The sequence below is a fragment of the Mauremys reevesii genome, linkage group 9, assembly GCF_016161935.1.
Source record: "Mauremys reevesii isolate NIE-2019 linkage group 9, ASM1616193v1, whole genome shotgun sequence".
Taxonomy (NCBI): Eukaryota; Metazoa; Chordata; order Testudines; family Geoemydidae; genus Mauremys; species Mauremys reevesii.
The window spans coordinates 53,167,667-53,194,868 of record NC_052631.1 but is presented as its reverse complement, the minus strand read 5'-3'; the positions used below and the strand labels follow the sequence as shown (position 1 = coordinate 53,194,868).

General features: G+C 45.1%; 1 protein-coding gene across 16 annotated transcripts in view; it reads left to right on the top strand.

Moving 5' to 3' along the window:
* Window positions 1-27,202, top strand: part of CEP63 (centrosomal protein 63) — a 42,161-nt gene that overhangs the window by 3,227 nt on the left and 11,732 nt on the right. For 7 of the 16 annotated variants that reach the window (XM_039489218.1, XM_039489233.1, XM_039489232.1 and 4 more), the window contains exons 2-10: window positions 6,071-6,139; window positions 10,784-10,964; window positions 13,050-13,145; window positions 16,511-16,633; window positions 17,750-17,863; window positions 20,120-20,356; window positions 20,675-20,820; window positions 21,712-21,846; window positions 22,417-22,531. In XM_039489218.1, the coding sequence (XP_039345152.1) occupies window positions 6,096-6,139; window positions 10,784-10,964; window positions 13,050-13,145; window positions 16,511-16,633; window positions 17,750-17,863; window positions 20,120-20,356; window positions 20,675-20,820; window positions 21,712-21,846; window positions 22,417-22,531 (1,191 nt within the window). In that variant the 5' untranslated portion in view covers window positions 6,071-6,095. Of the gene's footprint in view, window positions 1-3,468; window positions 3,593-6,070; window positions 6,140-10,764; window positions 10,965-13,049; window positions 13,146-16,510; window positions 16,634-17,749; window positions 17,864-20,119; window positions 20,357-20,674; window positions 20,821-21,711; window positions 21,847-22,416; window positions 22,532-27,202 lie in introns of those variants that run through there. The other 9 variants (XM_039489220.1, XM_039489222.1, XM_039489225.1 and 6 more) reach the window with 7 other exon arrangements.

Below are 27,202 nucleotides of genomic sequence, written 5' to 3'. Positions count from 1 at the left end.
CAAGGTTACAAGCAAACAAAAGCATCTGGGGTTAGCACAGAGGAGATCCACAAGCCAAAACAAAGAATAAACCTGATCGCATTTATCTAAACATTCCCTATCCAAATGATTCCTTCTAGGTATGGAAGATAATTTTTTATACCTGGTTCAAACTTTACACAGCATTCCTGCTTATAGAATTGCTGCTCTGTCCCTGCAGCCCAGAGAACAACAGACAAAGGGAAAGTTTTTTTCCCCAATTTTAAAAAGTTCTACCTTCCCATTGTCTCTTTTGGTCAGGTGCCCACTCCTTTTCTTTTACCTATGGGCTTGCTAACCCTTTACAGGTAAAGCAAGCAGAGAACAGACCAAGAGGGATTTTACAGCTAGCTGGCTGGCTGGCTGTCTGTCCATCAAAGGGATCCACCCACCCCCACCATTCCCCCAAATGTATCACTGGAAATATTACAATTTAAGATCATATCATTCTGAATATCATTTTGAGTTTTTCATCAAATAGGCCACAATGCAGCAAGGTATTTGAGCATAGGTCTAAATTTCACTTCAGTGGGACTACTTGCGCTTACAGTTGGGCTTGTGCTTAAGCATTTTGTTGAATGTTAAGGCCTTAGAGTCTGGCACTATTTTAGCAGCTGCCGTCTTGCATTGTTAAAGATTTAATTTCTAGCTTTATACCATCTGCAAGCTTGGAATTGCACTCTGTAGTGTTTGTACGATATCTGCTACTAGAACCATATCAAGTGTTAGAACAGAAAAAAACCCAAGCAGTGTGATATGGTGATGTAATTATAATGTCCGGTATCTTGTTACCTCTCAAGGCTGGAAACACCTGTGACAGGTCAATACAAATGCTTTCAGCATCAATAAACTTTTCTAATGAAAAATCCAGGACCGCTGCTGAGAGGGTGGGGGGAAGATGCTTGAAGGTTCTTTTCCATCTGTCATTGAAACACACTAGTTTTGTTATTATGGGCTTCTTAATTATGGAGCTGGAATTTTGTTTTATTTTCAAGAAATATGTATTTTCCATTTATTTTGAAGATAAAACTAATGGACTTTGCAAGCTAATGGGAATGGAGGGGAGGCCACCTGACATTTTTTGAACCAACAGCAATGTTGATAGCTACCTGTTTTTATAAGTCAGGGCCTCATGTGTGATTGCAGAATCTAAGAATTATTTTGGGGCCGTTCTCTGGTCTGTGTTATACAGGAGGTGAGAGTAGATGATCACATTGTGACCTTGAAATTTATGAATCCACTGCTTGCTGTGGAATTGCTCTCCAGAATCTAGGGTGTCACTTAAAAAAAAGTTGTTTTGAGCCTATATGTTTGGAAGTCTGGCATTGTGACAAGCAGTGTATCAGGGTGTGTATGGGAGTTTGTAGCTTAAAGTGTAAGGTAATAGGATGGACGTGGATTGGGGATGTGGAGGAGGAATAGCAATGAGAAGTGAGGGGATGGGGTTGGGTTAGGCTATACCAGAAGTTTGCATGGGTGTGTGTTAAAGAAGCTGGAGGAGCAGTGACTTGAGGCTTTGATGTGGGGAGGAAACTGATGTACAAGCTGATGTACTAGTAGCTCAAGAGTAATGCTTTGGCACTGGTTTCCCTCTCCACTTCAAAGCCTCAAGAGCTAAGGAGCTGTCTCTGGGAGCCCTCATGGAGCTGGATGAGAAGGGATTGCTTGCAGTGTGGTGGCGTGAGAAGGCAAGCATCCTTACATATATAACACAGAAAAACAGGAGATACTTTTTAAAAAGCATAGTTCACTTACACTTGCAATACATAATATGAATACACAGCAGAAGGTCTCAATGCTGGTGGTGTCACATTTCCTGTCAGGATCAGAAATATTTCCAATTAAATGCATGAGCACAGCTATGTCATTTTGCTGGGCTACACAAACCAGCAAATAAGGCACTGTTGTGTTGAGCATGTCACCTCTTTTATTCATGACAACTAGCAAAAAAACCTCAACCTCAGAATTGGCAAAAGCCTGATTCTAACTGCAGACAAATGATAAAGGCAAGCAAATAGTTCTGAAGCTGACAATGACCTTTCAAGGCAATAATAAGCATAGTACTCTCTTTATCAGGCTGTGGAAACAATGAAGTAGGCCCATAGGCAGTCTAGAATTAAGATTTGTTGGGAAGAGTATGTGATTCTCAAAAGCTTGCTTACTTTGACCCCTTCCTTGCTGACTCAGGACCCTATGATGAATTCTTTTGATGTACCAGTACTTCAAAGGAGATATAAAAAAATTATTAAAGCTAATGTTAAAATTATATAATACATAGGTTAAGAAAAGAGTGGCTCTTGGCTTAGCACAGGTTTGGGTAATATCTCTGAATTAGTCCAAAGATTACACTTACAAAGTTTTAATTTATCTTCACAATGGAACAAAAACCCTTGTGGCTAATCACTGTCTATGCCCTTTTCTTCTATATGCATACATTCAGAGCTGAAGAGCTAGAGTCATCATCACCACTATCATCAGCCTCTTCAGTTTTAGTTGAAAGCCTCAAGCAACCCTATCCTGGGACAAATGGGGCCATCTAAAGACTTCCACATTACCAGTGCCTCTCCCAGCATTCAGTAGGTGAGCTCTCTGCTGCTCACCTACTGATATGGTGTGCAAGGGGACCTTAAACTCCTCTAGCAGAGCTCCCAATGAGAGTTGTTGCCAGAGTACTGGTCACATCAGAGCACAAGCCAGGCTCACATCATACTGACACAGCTGCCAATGTTTGAGGAAGAATGTGAAGGGAAAGTCAGAAAATAAAATCTTGCAGAGGAATAGATGTGCATTAAATCCATTGTTAGTTTTAATAGGAATATCTTAGTTATTGGGGATTCAAAACTGGTGCTTCTGCATTATCCTCACTGGATGCCAGACTGACATTGCAAAAATACCTAGAGACTAGCGATCAGAGAACTGCAAGAGGTCTGGTATTTAGAAAAGGTACCAACGGAGGCCCGTGACCTTCCTCCCCAACCGATCCAAACTGTAGTTAATTTCTTGGCAGGGGAGAAAGGGGGCAGCAGCCTGTTCCTCCTGCACAGACTCACTCACTCCTTCTTTCTAGGGGCAGGTGGTCTGTACTGGCACCTGTAGTGAAGGCCAGTAGGCACATGTTTCCTGGCAACTGGGGTGTATCTCCTTCCTCTTTCTCCCCTATGGATTCCTTGTTTCTTTCCATGTCTGCCCTTTGATGTTTTTCCTGTCCCATTTTTTTCCTTCCACCACCAATTGATTGGACCCCCTGTTCCTCAGAGTGATGGGCCAGCCCTCTTCACTGCCGCTTTAATGAGTGGGGAGGGAGTTGATGCTGCCATTGTATTGCTCAGATGGGTCAGGGTGGGAGGCTGGTGAATGATTGCTCCTGGCTGCTTTCCCTATCTCACTGTCTGCTTTGCACCTGGAGTCAGCAGGGGGGCGAGCAGTCAGCTGTCTGCCTCCTACAAGATCAGCACAGCAGGCTTTAATGATGAGAATCCAGTATTAAACAAACAAACTTCATGCAGCCGCAATCAACAGTCCTGGGGCATTGGCCAAGACTCTATCTATGATTGTTCCATCCAAATCAGGGCAGGTATGTGAAGCTGGCAGATGAGGCACTTGCCTTGTGTGATATAATCTAGGGAGCAAAGTAGAAGCGGAGGTGGATGTTTCCGATGACAGTAAAACATCTTAGTGCTGTGTGCTGAACATTAACTCCTTCTTCAAACTCTCCTGACAGGAGCTACTGTGTGGGAACTCAGATTGTTCTTCAGGTTCAGCGTCTGAATTTAAGTAAAAACAACAAGGAGTCCTTGTGGCACCTTAGAGACTAACACATTTATTTGGGCATAAGTTTTCGTGGGCTAGAACCCTCTTCATCAGATGCATGGAGTGGAAAATAAGGAGCAGGTATAAATACATGAACAGATGTGAGTTGCCTTACCAAATGTAAGGTCAGTCTAATGAGACAATTCAATTAACAGCAGGATACCAAGGGAGGCAAAATAACTTTTGAAGTGGTAATGAGAGTAATTTAAGTAAGTTATCTGTAATTGCAGTATTGCCAACCCCAAATCTTCAAAAGTCCCGAGTCAGGATCACCAAAATCATGAGATTTAAAATCTTTAAAATCATGAAATTATGTAAAATAATAGATTTGGGGCTCTTTTTATTTGCTTTCTGCTTTTTGAGCCTTTAGGATGCACTGGGGTCACATTTTGAAGCTCTCTCCACAGCCATGAGGGATAGAAACTTACTTTTCCTTTAAGAATGAAGGCTGAAATCATCACACATCCACTTGACTCCAGGAGCTGGGGCTTTAAGGAAAACAATAATTATCATGAGACTCCTGACAAAATCATGAGAGTTGGCAACACTGCAAGTTGCTTCAGGAAAATGTGAGTTAAGTCTTTTTGGTGGTACTAGTTGAAATGATGGCATGATTGACTAAAGTAATGTACTGGAAATGCAAATCAAGAATGCTTATTTTCATAGCTTTGAGACACCAGAAGACTCTTTTAAAAATCATTGGTATAAGCAATGTCAGTTGGTTGTTTTTGTTTGTTTGTTTATTTATTTTGTACAATGTTACGGGATTGACAAGTAGCAGTGCAGTCTGGAAGGGAAATGAAGCCTCATGCTTGAGGATTTAATCCAATTTCTATTGGTGTATGTCTACACTGCAGCTGCTACAGTGGCACAACTACCATGCTGCAGCTGTAGGGCAGTAGTGTAGACTCCTTCTACATTGATGGAAGGGTTTTTTCTATCGATGTAGGTAATCCAGCTCTCTGAGAGGCAGTAGCTAGGTTGACAGACTCCTGTAACCCAGCTGCATCTACACAGAAAGCTAGGTTGACCTAGCAACAGTGCTCAGGGTGCAAACATTTTCCACAGCTCTGAGTGTTTCAGCTAGGTCTACGTGTAGACCTGGCCTCACACAGCAGGGTAAGAGCTAATGTGGGGACAGGTTATCCCACATCTGCCTACCGTGGGGTTCTTATACCCTTCATAGAATCATAGAATCTCAGGGTTGGAAGGGACCTCAGGAGGTCATCTAGTCCAACCCCTTGCTCAAAGCAGGACCAAACCCAACTAAATCATCCCAGCCAGGGCTTTGTCAAGCCTGACCTTAAAAACCTCTAAGGAAGGAGATTCCACCACCTCCATAGGTAACCCATTCCAGTTCTTCACCACCCTACTAGTGAAAAAGTTTTTCCTAATGTCCAACCTAAACCTCCCCCTCTGCAACTTGAGACCATTACTCCTTGTTCTGTCATTTTCTATCACTGAGAACAGTCTAGATCCATCCTCTTTGGAACCCCCTTTCAGGTAGTTGAAAGCAGCTATCAAATCCCCCCCTCATTCTTCTCTTCTGCAGGCTAAACAATCCCAGTTCCCTCAGCCTCTCCCCATAAGTCATGTGCTCCAGCCCCCTAATCATTTTTGTTGCCCTCTGCTGGACTCTCTCCAATTTATCCACATCCTTCTTGTAGTGTGGGGCCCAAAACTGGACACAGTACTCCAAATGAGGCCTCACCAGTGCCTCTGAAGTGCCTACTTCATCTGAAGTAGCTGGTGTTGGCCACTGTCAGAGACTGGACAGTAGACCAGATGGACCTTGGTGCTGATCCAGTCAGGTAATTCTTATGTCTTATTGCTTCTCTGCCCTAGAGAGTGATAATCCCTCAAAGTCCAGTATATCCTTACCAGTTGGATTAACCAGACTATTAATATTCACATACTGAATATGTATTTCACCTCACTATTGAAGCATTGTATTCACTGGATCAGACTATTGTATCATCCAGCCAATGGTGATGAGTGAGAAGTAATTCTGACTCTTATTGTAATGAGGTTTGTTTTGCTGCTTTATCTGGCCAACATTTCACCTGTAAACTCATTGAAATGATAACTGTTCTCCCTGTTATTCCCATGCACGCACTGTAAATTGTGTAATTCTTCACCTTCCCTGCCTTCTAGACTTCTATCATGATCTCCAGTCAGCTGTGGAGGGACTACAGGCTGATGAATTGCCATGGCATGATCTCTGTTTTGTTTGCTTTCCCAGCTGCCAAAGAGGACGTGACTTGGTGATGGAGGCTTTGCTGGAGAGAATGCAAAAACAAGGGCATGGAGGGTATGTATACCACCATTTACAATGCTCTCTCAAACGCATGCAGCTTCACTTTTATATCGGTTCAAATCCTACAGTCCTTTGGTTCGCTCCTTAGTCCTTTGCCTATTGTGACAGCTAGGAGCCACAAGTAGGGACCAGGACCCGTTGTGCTAGGAGCTGTAAAGGGTGTTATATTTGATTAAGTTCTTCAGGATTTGGCCAGTAGGGCCTGATTGTGTATCATTAACTTCAGCTGGAGCAGGAGCAAGGCCATAGTGAATTGCTTTTCCAAATAGTCCCTGGCTACAAGCCTTTGTTGTATTAATAGCTGGCATTTCTGTACTATTATCTTTCTGCAAAATCTCTTATATTTTTCAGCCTTCTTGCAAGTTATTCTACTGCCAAGTGCAGTTATGGCCATAAAAGTGAATATGTAAAAATGGCACCACCTTACTCTGTGGATCTATTCCAATTTGCTTACTTTACTGATGGAAATACGGCTAGCACTGCATGCAGCTATAGGAGAGTGAGCTGGATTTTCTCCTGGCTCGCACAACATCAACAGATCTTAACTAAGTTCCAGTTCCAGACTCTTGCTGCAGCCAGGATAAATACATGATGACTCCTAGACTTTAAGGTCAGAAGGGACCATCGTGATCATCTAGTCTCACCTCCTGCATGTTGCAGGCTGCAGAACCTCACCCACTTCAGATCCTAGGTTGAGTCAGCGGTGCTGGCAGTTGAAAAAGCATCTTTTTTCTTGTCAGTTGAGCAAATAGGACATAAAAGTAATTGTTCCATTTGTCTCAATGGCATGCCACTTTTATATTCCTTTTTCCAGAATTTGCCCCAGCTCTGAAGATGGCAAAGACTATCTCTTTGCCAAGTAATGGTTTCAGAACTTGGATATGAATTGTACAACTACTGTCACTGAGTGGGAAATGTTCTTAAGGACCATAATTACTGCTTAATGTTTGGTCAACTCACAGGACAGGGTGAACTTCAAACTGAACTGTGAGGCTGGCTCCTTTAAGAATAATTGGCATTCCCTATAGAAAAGCTGTCAAGTTTTGAAGTGTACGGACACTCCAGGGAGACAGAGGAATTTCAATCCCTTGACCTATTGATTTCCGTTTCTTTTCAGTCCTTCCTATTTGACAAGCAAATTAAAGGGGTAAAGATCAGTATGGCTTCACCTCTGTCTTGGGCTCCATCTTGCAAGCTTTAATATTGTCCCAAGCTTAGCAGCTTGTAAGGTTTCAGAGAAGTTAGTTGATTTGGCTTCAGTGATTACTGCACCAAAATTGAAATTTCATCATGTCTAGGGAGCAAACTCTCGACAATAGACTGGAGATGTTTTATTCTTCATTACGGTGTTGTTATCCACCCTGCTTCACGTAGGTGTTTGTCAGCATTTATGTGATAAACCTCTGTTTTCAGGAGCTGATAAGTTGGCTGTAAGATTTATCTGGTGATTGGAACTTAGTTCAAAAAAATTTCTGCTTGGGGACTGTGGACTGTCCAGGCTGTTTCCTGCGGATCCCGTGGGACCGTTTTGCCCCTTAACTCTCTAGCCTGGACTGTCTCTCACAATGCTATGCCAGTGACAAGTAGCCAGTCCCTACAGGTGCTGTGATCACTCAGCTATCAGCATGTGGAGACTCACACCCCAGCTAAATTACATGAATGCTCTCCAAGACACTCATTAATCATACACAGAGAGGCACCAGCCAGGCACCCCAGCCCCCATCCTTGCTCCCCAGAAATATACTGTCTTACAGTGCTCAAGACTCCCCTGGATGGTGCAAACTCATTAATTAGTTCACCACTCCTACAAAGGGTAGTAGATGTGCAACAGCTGTTGTTAACCTGAACTGAGATTCCCCAAGCACTTCAACTGAAAACACACTGTTTTAGATAAAATATAAAACAGATTTATTAACTACAGGACGATAGATTGTAAGTGATTATAAGTAGCAGGCATAGAGACTAAAGTTGGTTACATAAGAAATAAAAATAAATTTGCAGTCTAAATTCTACAAACTATGCGAGATTTGAATCAAGCAGTTTCTCACTCCACTAGATGTTCTAGGCAGGTTACAGTTCTTAATTCCCTTCCCAGCCTAGGACCAGTCTCCCCAGTTCAAAAACTTTGTCTTCCAGACATCTTCCAGGTGTTGAGATGGGGGAGGAGAGAGGCCAGGTGATGATGTCATTGTCCCTCTTTTATACTTTCTTCCAGCTGCTAGAAAGATCCTTGCAGTGACATGGGCGTTAGGCAGCCCTCATTGCATAGGTTCCTTTTCTGAGAAGTCTTTGGCAGAGTGGATTCTTCTTGATGGGCCATCAACACCTGTCTAGCCAGTGATAGCTGCTTCTTTGTTGCCACTGAAGGGCTGGCTGTGGATGTCTTCCAACCTCACATGTTTCAGTAACACACACATCAAAACTTCATAACTTCAGATACAATGATAGTACACACAATTCAACAGGACATTAATGTTCAGCAGATCAAGACTTCTTAAATGATACCTCACAAGGCATACTTTTCACAAAACATATCATAATCATATCACAGTGGTGAATATGGGGGTTCCAGGGTGTTATTTTGAGATAGTGTCATAGGAACAAAGTCGTGTGTGTTTGTTTTTTTTAATTACAAAATATGAAAATCTCATTCAGTTAACTGTGCATTATCCAAGTGTCAAAACACAGAGGTTTGTACAGTAACTCCTTGCTGAACGTTGTAGTGATGTTCCTGAAAAATGTTACTTTAAGCTAAACGATGTTAAGCGAATCCAGTTTCCCCATAAGAATTAATGTAAATGGGGGGGTTAGGTTCCAGGGAAATTATATCTACACACACACACACACACACACACACACACACACACACACACACACACACACACACACACTATAAGTTTTAAACAAACAGTTTAATACTTCACACAGCAATGATGATTTTGAAGCTTGCGTTAGCTCCGGTGGTGAAGTCAGAGGGTGGGATATTTCCCAGGGAATGCCTTACTGCTAAATGATGAACTACCACTCGGCTGAGTCCTCAAGGGTTAACACGCTGTTAATGTAGCCTCACACTCTACAGAGCAGCACAAATGGAGGGAGGGGAGACAGCATGATAGAGAGACGGAGACACACACCATGGGTGTGAGAGAGAAACGTGCATTGCCCCTTTAAGTACGCTGACCGCAGTCTAAGTACATTGCCCTCTTAAGAAGATCAGCAAGTTGAGACAGCAGCTGCTGCCAGCAAGCTCCCTCTGTCCTGAGCCCTGTCATGTCCCCCCCCACCCCTGCTCTATGGAAATGGGGTAAAAGAGCAGAGGGGGAAGGGGACACCCTGACATCAGCACCTCTCTATCCCACCCCTTGCACAGCAAGCAGGAGGCTCCTGGGAGCAGCTCCAAGGCAGAGGGCAGGAGCAGCACATGGCAGTGGTGGGAGGGACACCTGAACTGCCAGGCAATTGATAGCCTGCTGGGCGGCTGCCCCACAGGGAACTTAGGGGAGTGGGGAGCTGATAGGGGGGCTGCTGATCCACCCTGGTTCCAAGCCCCCACCAGCTAGCTCCAACGGGCTGCTCTTTCTGCAAGCAGTGGACAAAGCAGGAAGCTGCCAAACAACGTTACGAGGGAGCATTGCACAGCTTTAAATCATAGAATCATAGACTCTCAGGGTTGGAAGGGACCTCAGGAGGTCATCTAGTCCAACCCCCTGCTCAAAGCAGGACCAAACCCAACTAAATCATCCCAGCCAGGGCTTTGTCAAGCCTGACCTTAAAAACCTCTAAGGAAGGAGCATGTTCTCTAATTGATCAGCAACGTAATAACGAAACATTAACTGGGACAACTTTAAGTGAGGAATTACTGTATTTATAGATGCTTTTTGTACTCTGTGAGTAAAGAAATGCTCCTGTGATTAAATAAAGAGAGTTTTTGCCTTTAATTTAAATTGTACAGGCTGTTTGTCCTGGCTGAGATTTTTATAAGTGCTTAGCATTGGCCTAATTCTGCTCTCATTGAAGTCCGTGGTAAAACTCCCTTTGATTTCAGTGGATCAGAGTTAGGCCATGCTAAGCGCTTTTGAAAATTCCATCCCTTGGCTACTGTCTTGACCTGAAGAGATGGGGGGGAAAATAAATAAGTTATTTTGTTTAGAAGTGCTACATGTGCGTTTACGGTAGGATCCGCTGCTAATGCAAATCAGTGTGTCCGCTGGCTTCAGTTGGAGCTATGGATGATTTACACCAGTTAGGGTTCTGGCCTCTAATGTTCGAATGCTCTTTTTAGTTTAGTACACAAAGAAAGCATATGTCAACACAGTAGTTCTAGCACATAGGTGAGGAACCCCCAGTGATCCTGAGCTATACTAGATTGCCTGGTTAGCTGCCACAATGTTAAATAATTCTCTGTTTATGGCTTTCCTTGACGAGGAGAATGTTACACATTTTAATATTGCCTTAATTACTGTGCCTGCCCCAACTCCCACTCTAATCAAGGAGTTCAGTTAGCCTGTTTTGGTGAAGGTGCCCATCATCATGGGTGAAGGGGGTTTATAAGAGTGGGGGGAAGAAGTACTCTTGTTGGGCTAGGTTCAGTAGCTCTTTTGTCTACTGTGCGGTTTTAGCAAGCTGTCTTCCTGCCAGCAGAGGGTTCTTGACGTCCTGCGAGGCAGAGCTGCAGGAGCTGATGAAACAGATCGATATCATGGTGGCTCATAAGAAGTCTGAATGGGAAGGGCAGACCCAGGCTCTGGAGACCTGCTTACAGATCCGAGATCACGAGCTTTCCTCTGTCAAGACTCTGTTGGATGAGAAACGCAAGGAGGTACAGCCCCAGGCTCACTCTGTTTAACATTCAGTGATATTCCTGTGCACATTGTCTTTCAATATAGAATATGCAGAGCCAGCATAAATTTTCATAACATTCATTGTCTCTGCACAAAAATGTATTCCCGTCAGTCACTGTTTTGTCAGAAGCATCTTGTTTTTTGTTGGTGTTTTATTGATTAAAGCTTAGAGGTCAAGTGGTGAAAACTTCAGTGAAAAAATGTAAATGTGTAATATGTCAGGTCTGTTAACCCTGTGTCAGGGGAAGCAGGAACCTGCTTCACAACTGCAGGCTGCCTGTCATTGGCAAAGGAATGAGTTTCCTAACACCCAGTGTCATTTAATGGAAACTGGGTGCCTAACTCTCTGTTTGAATAAATCAGCCTGGACTCTCAAAGCCCCTGGTGAGATCCCAGAAACACTTGTTCTGGTCACAGAAGTCAAAAGCAGACTGAATACTTCCAATCACAAGGGTAGTGAGAAAGTTAGTTGCTAAACTGCACCAAGTGATGATCCAGTGTTTTCCAAACTGATTTGTTTTTGAGAGCTGAGGCATTGGTTTTGTGGGGTTTCGGAAATATATGTAACAAATTCCTGTGTCAGTACTATACAGATAGATCAAGTAGCAAAGCTTCTGTGGTTTGTGTTTATAATGATATTAAACTTAACTCATTGCACCTTCTCTTGAGTGCTAGGAGATCAAGAGGACTGTGGTGGACTGTGGGACTGTCTCTGACCTTTAGCTGTACTTCATTTATTTTAAAATATTTTAAAAATCTTGCCTCCTGTTGTACAGCTTCTTTGTCCTGTTTGTTCCTTGTCAGCACATTGCCCTCCCCATAAGTAGCATGTTAGCTGCACTCTAGGGATATGGGGAAGGCATTCAAGTTTTAACACCTTGGGACTGGAATTTGCACCTTCATCACAAAACTTGTTGGTGGCTGAGTATATAAATTGTGTTTTGAGTGCCTTTATCACCGTGGAACTGCAGGTATTTCTAGGGTCCCTAAACTACAGGTAAGTATATACATAACCTAGATTCTACACAGATCTACTAGTAGTTAACAAGACAATAAGCAGGAGAAGAAAGAGATTCAGGTACCTTATATTGGTAACATGCTGGGAATTTATTTTTTAATGCCCTCCCTCTTCTCCAGATATTAATGATTGACAGGGTAAGTATTAGGATTAGCATGTCCAGAATGCAGTTATTTGTATCAGGCCACAACCAGTATTCACAACCAGTTTGAATTAAGTTTCTTTGTACTGATCATGATCACACTTTTACCAGTTATATTTCATTGAAAACTTTTGAGAGATTCCCGATCACCAGAGACAAACTATACATTTCTTATGCTGAAATGTGTTTGTAAAATATATATATATAATATATAAAATTACATTGCCCAAATCTTTGTTTCTTTTCAGACATACAATTAGACAGGTCTCTGCCCTGGAGTTCTGGGAAGGGGAAAAGATGTGAGGAAAATAAGGAGGAATAATCCCACATTCACCTGTTTCAAAGCCTATTTTCTTTATTCCTCTCTCCTCCCTTCCCCACATATAGAATTTGAAGAATTTCTTCTCATTCCCTGCAGATGAATCAGCAGAGGTGGCTATCTTTGTTGCTGACAAATAGCTTGAAATGATAATCCATATTTCTGATCAAAGTGCCCCTCTCCACACCCCCCAGTCACCTTTTGGCATAAACTGAGTTTGGGAAATTTCAGCCCAAAAGATGCAAATTTCAGAAAACTGATTGGCTGAAAACAAGGGGTTGAAATGGAAGCAATTCTGCAAATTTAGATTCCAATCCACAAAGAGTTAAGCCCACACTTAAACTGATCCGTGGTGAGTAACCCCATTGAAACCAGTAGGACAATAGCATTTCTTGGGCCAGGACCTTATCTGTAACAGTTGCCACTACTTATACTATAATGTGTATTTATGTATGTAATATATACTATGAAATTAAAATACAGAAATCCTTCAATTTCCTCATCTACTGGTGAGACAGCCAGCTGTGTTGGAGTCTGCTGCTTGCTTCTTTGCTGATAGTCACTGTGTTGTGTTTTAACTTTAGGTCGGTAGGTTGCGCCAGCAGTTAGAACACATGGAGCAAGACAAACAAGGCATGGCTGTAGAGTATGAACAGCAGCTGAAGAAGTTTCAAGAAGAGGTGGGTTTCAGAAAGATGAGATTTGGTGTCGAAACACCAGTCTATGCCTTGTGGTCTGACAGATTAAATGTTTCATTTCATCACTGTCCTTTGACTGCTGTGATTTTCTTAATCCTCCCTTCCTCACTGGGTGCCAAAACAAGAGGATTGATTAGCAACAGAATAATATTTTACATTTATATAGCACTCTTCATCTCATTCCAAAGAATCTTTGGGGGGGGGAGAGGGGAGGGGTTGGATAGAGGGCAGGAGAGTTCGGGGGTGGTGGTCAGGGGGTGGGGAACAGGGGGGTTGAAAGGGGACAGGGGTTCCAGGGCAGTCAGGAAGGAGAGGAGGGTTTGGATGGGGGGCAATCAGGGGCAGGGGTTCCTGGGGCAGTCAGGGGACAGGGAGAAGGGGTGGTTGGATGGGGCAGTGGGGGGCAGTCAAGGGTGGGTGTTCCAGGGGTGATCAGGGGACAGGGAGCAGGATGGGGACGGGGTCCCGGGAGGGCAGTCAGGGAACAGGGGGGGTTGGATGGGGCAGGAGTCCCAGGGGAAGGGTGGATGGGACTGGAGGCCGGACCACAACCCCCTCCCCTAACCGGTCCTCCATACAATTTCCAAAACCCGATGCATCCCTCAGGAAAAATCCACACCCCTGAGCAGCATAGTTAAACTGACCTAACCCCTGCCATTGACAGTGTTAGGTGGATGGAAGAATTCTTCCATCCCCCTTACTATTGCCCCTTGGCGAGGTGGATTAACTATGGCGATGGGTGAGTCCCTCCCATCGTTGTAGTGAGTGGCTACACTGAAGCACTATAGCCGCGCAGCTGTAGCGTTTCAAGTATAGACTAGCCCTTATTGTGGCTACTTTCAGGTGTGTTAAAAAGCTGCAGAAGTTTACAGCTGAGGTTTCCTGTTTTCTCTCACCCCAGCCACTCCTATGCTTGTGCTTGTGTTGCTATGTGTACAAGCAGTTGCTCTCCCAGCATAGCATGAAATTTAAAGAAAGCACAGCTCTGCAGTTGGCCTTCTTCATGTGAAATAAACATGAGATGACTTTTCCTACAGCAGATATATACCTCCCTCAAGAAATAGAGTCATGGTTGTCACTTTCTCTCCCGGCCACCATCCACCATGTGGTATACTGACTCCACCAGTGCATGGGCATGTGTCGGGGGATTTGAATTGGGCCAAGGGTACCAACCTCCTGAAAATTGCTATGGAGTCTATGTCATGTCCCTGTAGATCAGAAATACTCTGTGTTTTACGGTCTCCTACAAAATCTCAGTATCTCCTTATCTTCGGGTTTTATCCTGCCGCCCATTATGGTAGTCTGTGAGCACCTGCCATGTAAAGTAGGTTCAATTTGATAGTGACAGAATATCATTATTCTGGTGGCTTTTCAGAGGCTAGTGTGAAGTCAGTTGATTTCGGTCCTTTTACCAGTGGATGGGTGTCCATGTTCCAGAGACCAGCATGCCCATTGATATTCTTGTTGATATCTCAGGGGAAATTCTAGCTGTTGAATCAGCATAGATCCTGACCCTCCAGGCCAGGGCTGAAGGAGATTGGCAGGGGGTGGAGTTTTATACTGGTTCTGCCAGTATTCTCGTTCTTTGAAGATGACTTCATTCTCCCAGGATGTTAATATCATTAAATTTACTTGACAAAGACTTTTAAAAAGAGTTCCACACTCCTCATTCCACAAAGGACATCCTGCCCACTGTAATGCAACAGATGCTGAGATTTTCTGCAGGTGGGCTGACAGCATTTCATGTAAGTGCCTTAGTGATTACTTCTGTTTCCATTGGCTTGTCAGTAGTGTGGAGCTAAATGCCAGGAGAGGGTAGCAGTGCATTGACCTCTCATCTCTGGAGGATTGGGCTCAATTCCTGCTTACCATAGGTCATAAGTATAATTAATTTGGTAGTCTCAATTTAGTGTGCAGAAGACATCTATCCTCATTTAAAACCCCCTTACATTTCAACATGATGAACAGTCTTTGTTCAGGAAATGTCCCCACTGGAATAGTAGAGATGCTGCTAGGCCAGATTGAAGTGTGTTAGCAGATCCATCTTAAAGCTCAGGATTGGAATCACAACTGTGTTGTGGTCAAGACTGAGGTGCATTAATATTGAACTCAAAAAGGGATAATGTGGGGGTTAGAACAGGAGGCTGAGGAATCCTGGGGTCTAATCCCCGAACTGCTTGCTTTGTGTCTGTAGGAAAGCCTTACAACCTCTCCCATACCCCAAGTCACCCATCATTATAAATGGGACAGTTGATACTATATATTCTATAAATCACAGGGATGTTGCTAGGCTAAATCAATATTTATAAAGCTCCAGCTCCCACTCAGCAAAGCGCATAAGTGTGTGCTTAATTTTGAACGTGCACGTAAGTCCATCCCTGTTCAGCAAAGCATTTAAGCACATATTTAAGCACTTTGCTGAATCAGGAGAGCTTCTGAAAGGAAGCATGGCTTTGTGGGTAAAGCACAGGACTGGGAATCATGAGATTTAGGTTCGCTTCCTGGCTCTGTTCACGTGTTTCTTTTATAACAATGGGCAAGTCACGAACCCACTCTGTGCTTCATTTTATCCATCTGTAAAATGGAGATATTTCCCCAGCTCACAGGATGTTAAGAGTTTTATTTCATCAGTGTTTGTAAAGAAATTAGATAATCAGGTGGCAAATGCTCTGTTTAAGTTCAAAAGATTTGATCAAAGGAGCTATTTAAATGCAAAGTATTTATTATTCAGGTTTTTTAATAAAATTAGAATTCTAGTAGTAGACTTGTGTGACATTCTTTCTTAACTTTCTCCAGTCAGTGGGGAAATTTATGACCTAGCTAAGTAACTAATATGACAAGATGAGTGGCTATTGTATCACATACATTGGGATTTCATTAATGTCTTTCACCCACATTCTTGATAAGTTTGTAGTCAAGCCTCACAGCGTTCTATTGCTGTCACTCCATGTTTGTGTAACCCATATCTGCTCAGCAAGGTGCTCTGTCAGAAGTTTATGAGCCGGTACAGCCTTGGCTGACAGAGCTGGTTATTGGATATTTTAGTTCAGGCAGTAGAGGCTTCTGCCTTAAATCCTTAGGACCCAGGTTCAGTTCCTGCTGCTGCTGATCCCTCCCCCAGCGGAGCACCACCCCGTGGCACAATCCAGCATATTTTGATACTTTATGGAGTACATATAGTACTTTTTGTTTATTATACAGCTAGAAATCTTCTGCCAGCCAGATGGTCTTGGTTTGAGAGAGTGTCTCTATAAAATGACTTTGTCCCTTCCTTCAGAATGCTTCATTAATTTAATGCACTGTGACCTTAACCAGCATTATCAAAAATTGCACTGATTTCCTTGCAGCTAGGCAGGCTGAAAAGAAGCTATGAGAAGCTGCAGAAGAAACAACTGAAAGAAGCTAGGGAGGGTCCCAAGCGCCAAGGGGATGACCGGTCCGAAGTGAGCAGATTGACTAAGAAGATAGAGGTGTGTGGATAATAGCAGCCATGGCCATGGTTCATACAAATCAAACTGACCGTTTCAGGTTCAGTAGCAACTCTGAATGTTTAATAGGCAAGTGGACTGTGAGTGCAAATACTCAGTCCATTCATTCCTGCATTCGCTGTCCTTGTGCTCTCGTGGGGCAAAGGCTGTTTCTGCACTGCTCCTGTCATGATGTTGCCAAATTTGATTGGGATCCCATGTGAGTTCATGAACATGGTGTCCACCAAGATTTTATAAAGGAGCGGGGCAAGCTGTCACAGATGTGTGTGTGGAGAGTAGGGGAGAACTGTTTGAAAATGTAAAAAGAAACATATGGTAAACATTTGTACTGCACCTAGGACAATGGTGGCCAATCTCTGTTGGGGCTTGCTGCTATTTTAATACAGTTAATAAATGATATTATTGTTATCACGGATTAAATCAAAGGTAAGTGGATGTTTTAAGGATAAAGGTAGAAAATTGCTGCCACAGGGTTTGGAGGAAATTCTCTGCCTGAGTGTTTTCCAAGTCCAGCTTGTCTTTAATCTTACTACCATGATGAGACCAGCCACATTCTCTCACCTTTGATTGCACCACTCAGAACTTGGTAACAAATCTCCCCAAACACCTCTATGAGGCAGTGTCTGATTTCTGAGTTAAGAATTGCAAGTATGAAGTAACAATAAACTTAGTTTCAGAGTAGCAGCCGTGTTAGTCTGTGTCCGCAAAAAGAACAGGAGTACTTGTGGCACCTTAGAGACTAACAAATTTATTAATAAACTTAGCAGCCTTTTCTTGTAAAGTTACAGGGAAGTAGAATTGTTACTGCTGTGACAGCAAATCTGTAAAGCTGGTCATGAATCAGCACTCAACATCTGTAAGTAGCACTAATTGACATTAAGGTTTTAACTCGGAGAGAGCAATGCCACAGCACAGTGTAAGGGTTTTTTTTACTGCTGAGTCAGTGCATTAAATGCCTGGCTAATGGTTTCCCTGCTGTGGAGGAAGGCCCACGAGTGTATAGTGTGGGAGACAGAGAACATTAGTGAGAGTTGGGAGGAGATGATCTTGACAACCAAATGGGTGGTGAACACCAGGTCATCCCAATCATCCTTGCAGGAGTTCCGTCAGAAATCTCTAGACTGGGAGAAGCAGCGGTTGCTTTACCAGCAGCAGGTGGCGTCACTGGAGGCCCAGAGGAAGGCTTTGGCTGAGCAGTCTGAGCTCATTCAGGTACAATTAATCTGTGCTGAAAGTTGTTCGCAGTGTCAAGCTAATGAAATCCCTCAAGTGTGAATCCACTTTACATCGCAACTGAAATGACTTTATCAGTCCTAATGGAATGAAGTCGTCTATACAATACAAGCCGTGAAAGATCTGAAGTCTGTTAATGGAGGCTGGCTGAACCTTCCCCATGGCTTCCGTACACTCAATCCCACTCATAAATATTAGCAGGGGGAAGATAGTAAGATGATGACTTCTGGGAGTGGGGGAGGATTACAGGACACTCTTTTTAAAATAACTTTTCTGACATGTCATGTTCAAAACTACGTACCGGCCAATCCTCAGCTGTGTAACTGCAGCTATAAAGAAGTTGCTCTTTGAAAATAGTCTTGTCTTACAAAAGGCACTTGCCACACGGTAGCAAAGTAACAGCAGTTTCTAGCTCTGTTTTTGAGGCTCTTAAAACAGGAGCAGAATGGTGCTGCTGTTCCTGAAAAGTTAATCCATTCTCGGAGCTAGTGCTGCTGCAGTAGTCTGATGAGCTGAGCCAGACCCCAGCTGTGAAGAAGCTTACACTGACACAATCACAGCAAATGCTGATAAAGAAGCTCTTGTTGGGAGCTTTGCACTTAACGGGCTCCTGAATTGCTGCTGAGTGGAAGCTCTGGCAAGGAGGAATTTTGCAGTTTGCATTGACAGGATTGGAGCTGGCACTGATGGCGCTTTGAGAGGGGCTAACACTAGCTGATCCACAAATGCTGAGTGGGCTTTTGAGCAGAAGGTCTCACCGCTGCTGTCTTTGACCTTGATATTTCAGTCTTCTGAGGAGAGACTTGTCCTTGGAGCACTGGCCAGTGTGTTAGATCACAGTGTAGCAGAAAAACGGGACATTTAGGTTGAAATTTCCAAAGCAGTCTCGGGGACTTAGGCTCATGTTTTCCATTAAAGGTGATGGAAGATGTGTGCCTAAAAAATCTTCATGACTGCTTTGGAAATCCTAACCTAAAAAAATAAAACCTGTCACAGACACATCCTCAGAGCACTTTCTGTTTGTTTTTTTCTGACACGGGGTTGGATGAGATCTGCAGACCCCACACACACTCTTGCCCCCACCCAACCCGACAGTCAGGGGTGTCATTTTTCCAGCTAAGGACTACTGGATTCCCTTTTGTCACTGTAACTGCATAGGCTACTCTGGAGTAGACCTTGGCTTTCTCTTGCCCAGTGAGGAGTGCCTTCCCTCCACCTCTGCCAGCCTAATAAACTAAAGGCCAGCAACCGAAACTGGGTCTCCTACGTGGCACCATAGGACATTATGGCTAGTCCTTTCTTTTGTGAGTCTTAACTTTTACTTTCAGGCTTTCTCTTATTGCAGAAACTATCCATGAATTCAGCCAGTCTGGCATGTTGGTTTCTTGAGCCGTCATGGGCAACCATATGTTCTTACTTTTGTAGCCATTGCTCCTTGTGATCCAGGTTTGTGTATTGATTGCCAGGGTAACGACAACACTGCATATATTGGGCACTACATTAAGAAGGTGTTCAGAAAGTGAATATGATGTGGCTTATTTGTTAAGTTACATCAGTCTTCAAATAATAGGGAAGGTATTGTTTGCCAGTGATATGTTTAATATAACTATTCTATTCCTTTCCTTTCTCTAATTTACATTTAAAATAATAAAACCTTCAAATCTCAAGAAAGTGAGTGTTCTAGCTTCTAGTACTAGAGAATTACTGCATGAAACAGAACACGACTAGCTGTTGCCATCGCTCCAGTTTCTAATTTTTGTTTGATTCCTTTTCCATCTATCAGGAGTTGCTCCTTGTCTCCATGTTGGATTACCAGATTTGCCTGGCTTTCTAGCTCATATATGGTTTTCCAAATCTGCTTCTACTTTGTCCTCTGGCTAGATCTAACCCCTGGGTTGATGGACAGGGAAATTAGGTCGCTTTACTGTTCGTTCAATCTGTTGGGCAGTGTGGGTTGTCTGCTTTAGAGATTCTTTCCTTAGATGCCCTCAGAACCTCTTTTGGAATCATAAGGATCCTGTCAAATCCTTTCTTCTCCCCACCTCAAAGGCTGCACCTGTGTACAGTCCTGAGGCAGCGCCTCCTGTTGTTCCCTGAGGGGCAGCGCTGCTTTCAGAGAAAATTGATACTTTTTGATGCAACATGCAATGTGGAGCCTTCATGAAGCTTCAAATCTGTTTATTTCACCTCTCTTTATATGTAATTTAGCTTTAACACAGCAACATCCTCTGTCAGCAGACTCAGCTCACCAATCGAAAGCAGGTGCTGGAATCTGTGCAACTGGCCAGCCAATCGGAAATCCAGCATTTAGCCAGCAAGCTGGAGCGAGCCAATGATACCATTTGTGCCAATGAGTTGGAGGTGGAGAGGCTTAACATGAGAGTGGATGACTTGACTGGAGCCAGTCAGAAGATTCTGGAGGATCACCAAAGAGTGCAAGAAGAGCTGGGGCATTCTAAGAAAATGCTGGAGGTTTGTGAGAAGTAGCAGTGAGAGCTGTCCATGGAGGGTGTTGGGGGTAGTTCAGTGCATTCCCTGACCATCGCGAGCTGAGATTATCACCTGGGAGGTACAGTCACCCTGGAGATTCCCCCACCCTTCCATCAGTGCCTTTGTGTCAGGCTCCAAGCTGGCCTTGAGGCCGGCTTTGCACCCATGTGGCATTGTGATCCCATTACCTATCTAACACTGAGGGTTTCTTTTGGCATCTGAAAATTCATTTCCAGACCAGCAATACTAAACCGATTCTGTCCATCCCTGTGGCAGTCACTTCCATTTCCTCTCTTGTAGGTATTACAGGAGGAGAAGTTGGAGCTGAGAGTCACTCTGCAGTCACAGGAGGATTTCATTAAGAGCTCAAAGATGCATCAGGAGCAGTTACAGAAGGAGCTGGCCAGCATAACTGAAACCCTGCACAGCAAGGAGCTCCTTATCAGGTCTGATCCTTGTCATCTAAATGTGGTTGACCATTACCCCACTAAATAATGTAGATCTGTGATGTTGAGTCACTCTCTGGGGCTGTGGAGCCCTTTCTGTATGCTTGGAGTCTGAGTTCATGGCTGTTGTATGCGGTAGGGAGACACTGTAAGGTAAGGGTGCCCGTTCTTCATTTCATTCGCCGCAGGTGTTAAATTGTATTTGCTTTAAAAGCAATGGGCATTCGAACAGTAAAGAAGTATTGTAACTAGAGAGGGATTCAGCCTCGCCTTTTGGTAGGTTTCCTGAGTCAGTGTGTTGTGTTTGATTCCCTTTCTATGCATTTCAGGTGAGCAGTGGAGAGAGAAATCATCCTTTGGCCACTAAATGTGCTCATTGAAGTCAGTGAAAAGGTCCCATTAACTTTAAGGGCATAGGATCAAGGTTTCAGCAAGGTGATAATGATTGAGGCAAAGGCATCAGCACCTTTCTGCCTTGATACTAGTGGAGAGAGACACTGAAGTATACACAGGAGACCTATCAGCTATGCCTTTCCCTGCAGCAGGGATTACTGAGCATCTGCCAGTGGGATTGAAATTGCCGAGTTTTGTTGGTTTTTTACTAATTTGGTGGCGGCCTGTCATAATCTCACTGAATTCAAACATGGGCCTGTCATCAGGATGAGACACTTGTGGCATCCAGAATATCCACTGATGCCACATTATAGCATTACATTTTGGTGGATTTTGTAGAGCTAGAGTAGAGACAAGGTGGGTGAGGTAATTTCTTTTATTGGACTGCCCTCTGTTGTCAGAGAATAGAAAATATCACAGTTCTTATATCAACACAGAAAGGTGTGAGGTGTGTCAAGAGACTAAGGCCTTCTGGGATGGTCCTGTGTTTGTGCATAGGTCACTGGAAGAACACCTGCATGAGAAACAGCTGTCACAAGAGTTCCCAGAGCTGGAGCACGTACTCCTGCAGTTGGATCTTGCACAGAAGAATGAAAAGAACCTACAGTCAGAGGTGGCTCGTCTTGAGGGCAGGTAGAGGACTACTTCAAAATCCAGTAGCACACAGACAATATGGCATGTATAATGTCTTATTCACCAGTTCTGTTAACCACAGTAGAATCGTCCAAACCACTAGTATTTTAAGTGTCCATAGAAGTCTGAGTCTAAAATCTTACCACAGTGGGACATTAGGGTTGGTTTGTTTTTTAAATATACCTTTTAGGTTTTTAAAAATATTTTCTTTAGTCTGCTTAGACATGTCATTTTCTTTTCTAATGGAGAGGGAAATCTTTGTTAAACTAAACAGACAGACAGCTGCTGGGAGCTACGTCTCATCTTTCCTATTCTGAGTAAAAACTGTAATGGGATTTCTCCACTGATGGATCTGTAGAGATGATCCCAGGTTTACATGGGAAGTTGGTAACTTTCCTTGGGTAAGGAAAAGAGAAATGCCTGTATCTAATCAGAAAAGATTGCAGCAGTCTTCGTCTGTCAAAATGACTTTGGTAGAGAACATAGATGTGTGAATGCCGGTTTCCTGAGACCACCTGCATTATGGCTCATGGGGTGTTTTTAAATTGTGATTTTTGTTTTTGCCCCCAGCCTGGGAGCCATAAATGCCAGGTGTATACAGCTGAGCAAGGAGCTGATGGAGAAGTGCAAAGAGCTGCGGGTGATGGAAGAACACCACTGCCAGGCCAAGGCTGAGATTAAGAAGGTAAGACCCCTGACTCTTGGAGGAGGCAGAGCGAGACTTTAGGACTAGCTAGCACAGCTGCCCACAACGCCTCTCAGTGTGCTCTGTATTAGCAAAGCTAAGAAAGGGATGAAAGAACAGAGTGTGTTGTGGAGGAAATGGTTGCCCAGAATGAAGGGATGGGAGAGAACTGACCCACACGCAACTGACCCTTATGTCTCTCTCTCTCTTTTTTTTTTTTTTAACCTTGAGTGGAAGAGAGTGGTCTTGGTCTGTGCTTTTAAAAGTGGCAGTGGATGGTTGACAGAAATAAGCAAGGGAAGGGCCTCGCTGAAATAGCAGTTCTTCGAGTGATTGCTCATGTGCATTCCAATAGGTGTGTGCATGCACGATCATCAGAAGGTTTTTCTCCTAATCGTACCCATCGGGTTGGCTGTGGAGACCCCTGGAGTGGCGCCTTCATGGGGATGTATATAGGTCCCTGCCAACCCGCTGCCTGCTCAGTTCCTTCTTACTGCCAGTGACAGTCGTTGGAGAAGCTCAGTCTCTTGCATTTGCAAGTGGCTACCTAGTGGTTCCCTTTTCTTATTTTTAAATAGTTAACTGATAGCTGTATAGTAGGTTATAGTTAGTTAAGATTACTTCGAGGGGCTCTCCCCCACCCTAGTTTTCCCCAGGCAAAGGGGCATGCCTCAGTCGCAGGAGTTTAAGCCATGCGAAAGGTGTGCAAAAGCTATGCCCAGAGGCGATCCGCATGCTGCTTGTCTTAAGTGCCTAGGAGAAGGTCATCAGACAGACAAGTGCCCAATTTGCAGAAGCTTTAGACCCAGGACTGTGGTTGAAAGCTCCTTCTGATGGAGTCAGCCCTCTGCCCTCAGCCAGTACCGGAAACGGCACTGGCATCATTGGTGCGCAGCGCCCCGGCCTCGGTGCAGGTTGCCCCGGCACTGAGGAAGGAGCATCGGCACCACTCCCTGGCTCATAAGGCCAGATCTAGCAGGCGGCACCACTTACAGTCCCCAGTACCACATAAGAAAAAGAAGGCGGACAGCGATCGTTCCCCCGTTAAGAAGCTGCGAGGGGATTCCATAAGGGCGGCGTCCCACAGCGGGACACCCACAGCCGTTCTCAAGACCTAACATTGTTGACTTCAGCCCCAACCAGAGGTCTGTCAAGTCCGGTGCTGGTGGACTCCCTGACTCCCTTCCACGCCAGATACCTGTGAGGCAGCATGGGACCTTATTGCCATGACGGCGCAGTTCCTGGCCCTGCAGATGTGAGCTCTGGCACCGCTGCAGATGCCGGCCCAAGTTCAGGCACTGTCAGCGGCACTGATGACAGCACCATCTGCAGCATCTATGACGGTGCCACATGCGGCACCATCTCCAGCACCCCTCACGGCAGTGATGGCGGCACTGCCCCATGTTCATCATCATGGCAAGCCCACGATGTTACAGCGCTGCTCCCCATCACCCCAGTACCGCTCCCCGGCACCATCAGGCTCTGCCTCACCTCGTGGTTGGGTTCAGAGTACTCTTCTGAGTCGCAGGCTGAGTCTTCTGGCTCCTGATGCAGCTGGTACTGCTGGCAGTCCGGCACCGCAGAGTTGTGGACTCGTTGGCACCGGCAGTATCCTTGCTACCCCAGTGGCAGGGCCCAGACAATGGCCCTTTTTGGACTCCTTGGGCCTATCATCAGGGTCAGGGCTCCAGGGCCGCATCAGTGGCATCCGCATACTGTGGGCCCCCTCACACACTCTCCCCAGCAACGTTGGTGTCTCGCCACACCCCCAGGGCTCCGGAGGACCCCAGATGAGACAAGGAATCTGAAAGGTCTACTCAACTGGTGGGCTCCAGCTTCGAGTGGCCAACTAGCAAGCAGTACTCAGCTGCTATGCTTTCAGTTCCTGGGGCACATTAGCAAAGTTTCAGGAGTTGCTCCTGGCTGACTCACACAAGGAGTTTAATGTGCTTTTCGAAGAGGGCAGGGTGGTCTCAAGATCCTCCCTCCAGGCTGCGTTAGACGTGGCAGACTTGGTGGCTCAGACTACGGCCTCCGCCATTACAATGAAATGCAGCGTGTGGCTGCAGGTGTCCAGGATACCACAGGTGGTCCAGAACACGATCTAGGACCTGCTCTTTGACTGTGCAGGCTTGTTTGCCCAAAATACGGACTCTTGCTTGCACAGTCTTAAGGGCTTGTGGGTGACTCTAAAGTCCTTCTCAGATTCACCGGGATGGGGCTTCCTTGATCCCCATAGTGCCAGCATGGCCCCACCAGCACTGATTCGCTAGGCTGTTGAATATCTCAGTGGACAGGCCGCTAGCCCTTCCCGTGTGCCCGACCCTCATTACACAGGACCATGGCCATCTGCAACACCCCAACTGGGAGTCCCTCCACCTCATGGCGTGGAAACTCCATGGTTGAATCCACTTGAGCTTCAGTGTTCGGACCCAGTGAGAGAGATCCTGCTGGGAAGTAGGAAACCCTCCACTCATGTCACGTACCTGGCATAGTGGAAGCGCATTTCCATCTGGTCTCTGCAGAGGGGCAGCCCTCCACAGCAAGCGCCAATTCCCCTTGTTTTGGACTACCTACTATATCTCAAGCAGCAGGGGTTGGCAATATAATCTCTCAGGGTACACCTGGCTGCCATTTTGGCCTTCTACCCAGGGGCAGCTGGTAGGTCAGTCTTTGGCAATCCCATGGTGGGCTGGTTTCTCAAGGGCTTGGACAGACTTTATCCCCAGGCGTGACGTCCCGTTCCCCAGTGGGACCTCAACCTGGCCCTGTCCGTGCTCATGAGGCCCCCTTTCGAGCCCATGGTGACCTGCCCTGTGTCCTACCTTTCCTGGAAGATGGCCCTTCTGGTGACCATAACTTCGGCCAGAAGGGTCTCTGAGCTCAGAGTGCTGACTTCCGAGCCTCCCTATACCATCTTTTATAAAGATAAGGTGCTGTTATGTCCTCACCCCGCGTTTCTACCAAAGGTAGTCTCCCAGTTTCATGTGGGCCAGGACATTTTTACCTCTGTTTTTCCCTAAGCCACATGCCAGTAACAGAGAGTGAATGCTCCATTCCCTGGATGTCAGGTGTGCCCTAGCATTCTACATTGAGCGCACAGAGCTATTTCGTAAGTCACCACAGTTCTTTATTGCAGTCGCAGAGAGAATGAAGGGGCTTCTCATCTCATCCCAGCGCATTTCATTGTGGATCACAACATGTATCAGGATGTGCGACAACCTGGCTAAGATTCTAGCCCCTCCGCTGACAGCGCACTCCACAAGAGCACAGGCTTCATCCGCAGCATTTCTTGTGCAGGTCCCTAGCCATGACATATGCAAGACAGCAATGTGGTCTTCCATCCACACCTTCATGTCACACTATGCCATTACCCAACAGGCGAGGGACAATGCAGCCTTTGGCAGGGCAGTCCTGCATTCAGCGTCCAGGTGAACTCCAACCCCTCCTCCAGGGAGACTGCTTGGAAGTCACCTATTGGAATGCACATGAGCAATCACGCGAAGAATAAAAAATGGTTACCTACCTCTTGTAACTGTTGTTCTTGGAGATGTGTTGCTCATGTCCATTCCAAATCCCACCTGCCTCCCCTCTGTCAGAGTATTCCAGCAAGAAGGAACTGAACAGGCAGCGGGTTGGCGGGAATCTATATAGACCGCCATGAAGGTGCCACTCCAGGGGTCTCCACAGCCGACCCAACAGGTACCACTAGGGGAAAAACCTTCTGACGATCGTGCACATGGTGCGCACACACCTATTGGAATGGACATGAGCAACACATCTCGAAGAACAATAGTTACGAGAGCGAGGTAACCGCTTTTTCCATTATACTGTAGGTAGGAAAATGTGATATAGTTCTGTCCAGAAAGTAACACCCAGAGGACTGTGGCTGTTTTTTGTACATTAGTGCGAGGCTAACTGACGTATACCCTGTCCATATATATGGGGTTGTAGATTCCTTCCTGAGAGGGTGTGTGTTTAGAGCGATTCTGACCCTGGTCATGACAGCAGATTTGCAAAAGTAGAAGGAATTGAGACGAGGAGGTGATTTCTACCTGGCCCAGTGGTATAATGTGCTTCCCATTTCACTTCTGGATCTGAACATGTTTTAGGGTCTTAAGTGTAATGAGTGAGTTTGTATCAGTCTAGCTATGTAGGCATGCAGCCATATGCTGCAACAGAAAACAGCAGCCGTCTGCAGTGAAGACATCGCCCTAGTGCTCTGCCCTTTGCACTGGCTCCCCATGGAATACACAGCCCATATTCACGTTTCCCCTCCATGGGATTGGTCCTAATAACCTGAGAGAGAGAGAGAGACACACACACCTCTCTATCTCCCCCCCGCCACCGCAGCTATGACCTTAACAGCAACATCCTGCTGGAATGGTGAAACAGTACGCCACTGTGGTTAGGCTTGTCAGTGTGACAAACAGAACTTTCCCAGGAGCAGGAGCTAGCCTACAGACCTTGTTCCCACCAAGAGATAAGGAATCGTCACCCCACCCCTTTTAGAACATACTGGAAACCTCATTTCTTCAATGTAGCTTTCCATCACTAAGCTCTTCACATACACAGACACCTCACCCTAGACATGCCTATTTACTTACACACACAAACAGCTCCACAGGCTGGGGAAGAGGAAAGAGAAAGTGGTGGTCCTATTATTTCTAT